This window comes from Nicotiana attenuata, unplaced genomic scaffold, assembly GCF_001879085.1.
Source record: "Nicotiana attenuata strain UT unplaced genomic scaffold, NIATTr2, whole genome shotgun sequence".
NCBI classification, from domain to species: domain Eukaryota; kingdom Viridiplantae; phylum Streptophyta; class Magnoliopsida; order Solanales; family Solanaceae; genus Nicotiana; species Nicotiana attenuata.
In genome coordinates, this window is record NW_017671488.1 from 91,947 (window position 1) to 95,454 (window position 3,508).

At 35.0% G+C, this 3,508-nt stretch overlaps 1 protein-coding gene across 1 annotated transcript; it reads left to right on the plus strand.

Annotated features, from left to right (window-relative positions):
- The first annotated feature begins 1,849 nt into the window (after positions 1 to 1,849).
- LOC109208598 lies at positions 1,850 to 2,663 on the plus strand. Its single transcript, XM_019371728.1, has 2 exons — positions 1,850 to 2,252; positions 2,423 to 2,663. The coding sequence occupies exons 1-2, from the start codon at positions 2,009 to 2,011 to the stop codon at positions 2,479 to 2,481; spliced, it is 303 nt and encodes a 100-aa protein (XP_019227273.1). The 5' UTR covers positions 1,850 to 2,008; the 3' UTR covers positions 2,482 to 2,663.
- Positions 2,664 to 3,508: the final 845 nt, after the last annotated feature.

Here is a 3,508-nt window from a genome sequence, read left to right on the forward strand (position 1 = left end):
ATGTATAGCTAATACATAGAAAATCATGGCATTAATAATACCAAATTTATTAATGCATGCATAAGCTTGGTTATAGACAAAATCGCCCTTTCAAAATTTATGCTTGATTAAAATTCTTTCTTACCTGTTTTCATTAATGTAAAAATAAGATACAAGTTGAATATTTGCCTTTTCTAAAAAATTTCACCACGTTTTCTAATATTAGATTCTTTTAATTAATCATTTCTTATATTAAAATATCATATTTAAAAAAATAGTAAAAAATTGCAATTTCTTTTCTGAATATTAAAGTACTTTTCTCTACAATCGTAGAATTCTTCCTCTTCCCCTCCTGTGAAGCCAATTGCTCCATGGACATATCGTCTTGGATTAGCAATTGCACAAACTCTATAAACCAAGTTAATATAATTATCCCTGAAGAATTTGGAGGGTATTTTTGTAAACGAATAAAATTCTAAAAAAATTATGCAGTGCTTGTAATTTTTAATACACCAAAACAAACTGTCGATAAGAAATAATCTCAGCATAACTAATACCAGCATAACTAATACTACCATTACTAATATACTCTATTCAACACTATTCGTATACATTTTTTTTTTGTTGATAATTAACTATTTTATTGATCACCAAAGTTGTTTTTACAAAGCCATAATCAGTTAACTCAACTAACTATCTGAAAAGAAAGGATCTATCATCTACCTCTAACTGTCATCATAGGGAAAACTAGAATAAACAGGATTGTAAAAAAACTCCTATGTCTAACAAGTGACCTAGTACTACACATATAAGTTATTGATCACCAAAGATGTCTTTACAGTTAACTCAATTAACTATCTGAAAAGAAAGGATCTATCATCTACCTCTAACTGTCATCAAAGAGAAAACTAGAATAAACAGCATTGTAAAAAACTCCTATGTCTAACAGGTGACTTGTACTACACATATAAGTTACTTGTCTTGCAATATTGACCCATTCTTTGCTCTTCCTCAAAGATCCCTTAGTTTCTCTCTATCCATATAGCATGCACTGTCTCAGCGTATAGTATCTTGAAGATCTGTGCAGCTGAAGACTTCCCTTTGGCATTCTCAATAGTCCATTGTTGGTATTGCGCCCATGCAGTTAGTATGTTTGTTCTCTTCTTCACTCATGTCATTACACTTTTCCATACCTGCCTCGAGAATCTACACTGTACAAATAAGTCCAGCATAATATAGTTTTCTTGTTGTTCATAAAAATTTTTGCTTACTCTCCTCTGAACAAGTAATAATAAAGGAATTCAAAGATATATGAAAGGCAAATTACCATAGGTATAACCCAGCAACTGCATCAGTTTTTTATCTCTTTCTTCCTGCACCATTCCTCACAGTATAAAGAGCTTTTGCCTAGATTTGCTTGTAATCCAGAAGCTGAAGAAAACTGAGTAAAGCATTGATGAATACAGTATACTGACTTCACATCTCCTCGAGCAAAGATCAAGAGGTCATCTATAAAACTCATATGTGTAATCCTCAGCTTAGCACATTTGGGGTAATATTTGAAAGCATTCTCTTCTTTCAGGCTATTCAATTGCCTGCTTAAATATTCCATTGCTATGGCAAAGAGTAAAGGGGGCATTGGATCCCCTTGCCTCAAGCCCCTTGCAGCATCAAAGGGTTCAGCTGGTTCACCGTTGATTAATATAGACTATAGAGTAGTAAATAGTTCTAAGACATTCCATTACCCAAGCTATGAATTTCGCAGGGAAAGCCAGCTTCTCCATGACCTGCTCCAGGTAGTACCATTCGACTGAATAATATGCCTTTTGCAGGTCTATCTTTATCATATATCTGAGAGACATATGTTTTCTAGTGTAGGCCTGGACTAGCTTATGATCCAGGATGATATTATCTGAAATTTTCCTGCCTGGTATAAACCATGATTGTGCCTCACAAATAATATTAGGCATCACCTTTTGTAGGCTTGAAGCTAATATTTTTGAGATTATTTTATGCAAAATAGCACAACATGCAATTGGTATATATTGTCATGCATCGCGATCGCTGTTTGGACATCGTGTCCGCAAGGAAGAGATTTATGGGCATGGCTGGTTGGCCTTCACGATCGCAAGGCTTTTTCTGCGATCACGAAGAGGAAGGATTTGGGCAGAACATGGATTTAATTCGGAACTTAGCTCATTTCTCTCATTTTTCACTTGGGTTGGCCGACTTTGGAAGCTCTTGGAGGGGAGATTTTCGTCATCTATTGAAAGGTAAGTGATTCCCACTTATTGTGATATAAATACATGGATTATATGTGTATTTTAACATGATTAAGTATCGATGTCGACCCCTCGTCATTACTTCTCCGGGGTTTGGCTAGATACTTACTGGGTACGCATTGATTTATGTACTCATGCTCCTCTCTGCACTTATTATGCAGGTATATCTCTGATGGTCATTTGGTGCAAGGGCGCAACTATTGAGGGGACTTTAAGGTGAGCTGCATTCCAGGATACGATCCGCAGCACACGCAGTCTCCATCATGTTCTTTTATGTTATCCTATCTATTTACATTCTAGACAGATATTGTATTATTATTGTATTTCCTAGTAGATGCTCATGCACTTGCGACACCGGGTTTTAGGATATTCTAGTAGATGTTAATACTTTTGCATAAATATTGTCACCCTTTTATTTTATATCTTACTAATATTGTATGTATCCATAATTTTAAATGCATTAAATTATTTATTTAATAAACTTTTGATTTCAAAAGTAATAAAATGAATAATTATTTAGATGGTTCACCGTTGGCTTGCCTAACAGCGACGTTGGGCGCCATCACGACCTATAATAGGTTTTGAGTCGTGACACCTTCATTATGAAAGGATTTTCTGCCTTAGGGATCAATGTAAGTGATGTACAGTTGATTGCTCTGTATAGTTTCCTAGTTGTAAAGAAAGCTAACACAACTTTAGTCACCTCTTCCTTGATTATATGCCAAGTCTATTTGAAAAAGACTACATTTTATCCATCAATACTAGGGGCCTTGTCATCACCAATAGAGCATAGGACTTCATAAATCTCAGTAGTAGTGACTGCCTCACACATTGCCAATTGTTGTGGGTGGTTCAAATTTGATCCTTTCCTCATTATCAATATGTTATAGCAGGCGGGGTCTGAACTGAGGTTCCCATCAGATTTTTGTAGAATGATAAAATTTCCTCCTTTATAGCCATTGTGTCAATTAGATTGCCTCATAATTTTCATTAAGCTTTAGTATTTGCTTCCTATGTGTTTTTTCCTTGATTGTTGTTGTGAAGTACTTTGTCTTAGAGTCTCCCAATTTAATCCATCTAACTCTGGATTTCTGTCTCATCACATTTTCCTCTAGTAAAGACCATTTTTCTAGAGCCTTGATTGTCTCTTTCTCCTTTAGCCGCAGTTCATCAGTGAACTGTGTAGATATTCGTTCTTGTATAAGCTTCAGTTGTTGTAGATATATGTCAATATTTTGGGATATATA

Excerpts from the sequence above, each read along its gene's own strand:
- LOC109208598 (XM_019371728.1), top strand. The coding sequence starts at position 2,009 with ATGCAATTGGTATATATTGTCATGCATCGCGATCGCTGTTTGGACATC. Across the intron at positions 2,253-2,422 it reads TTTTCGTCATCTATTGAAAG|GTATATCTCTGATGGTCATT; the intron begins GTAAGTGATTCC and ends CTTATTATGCAG.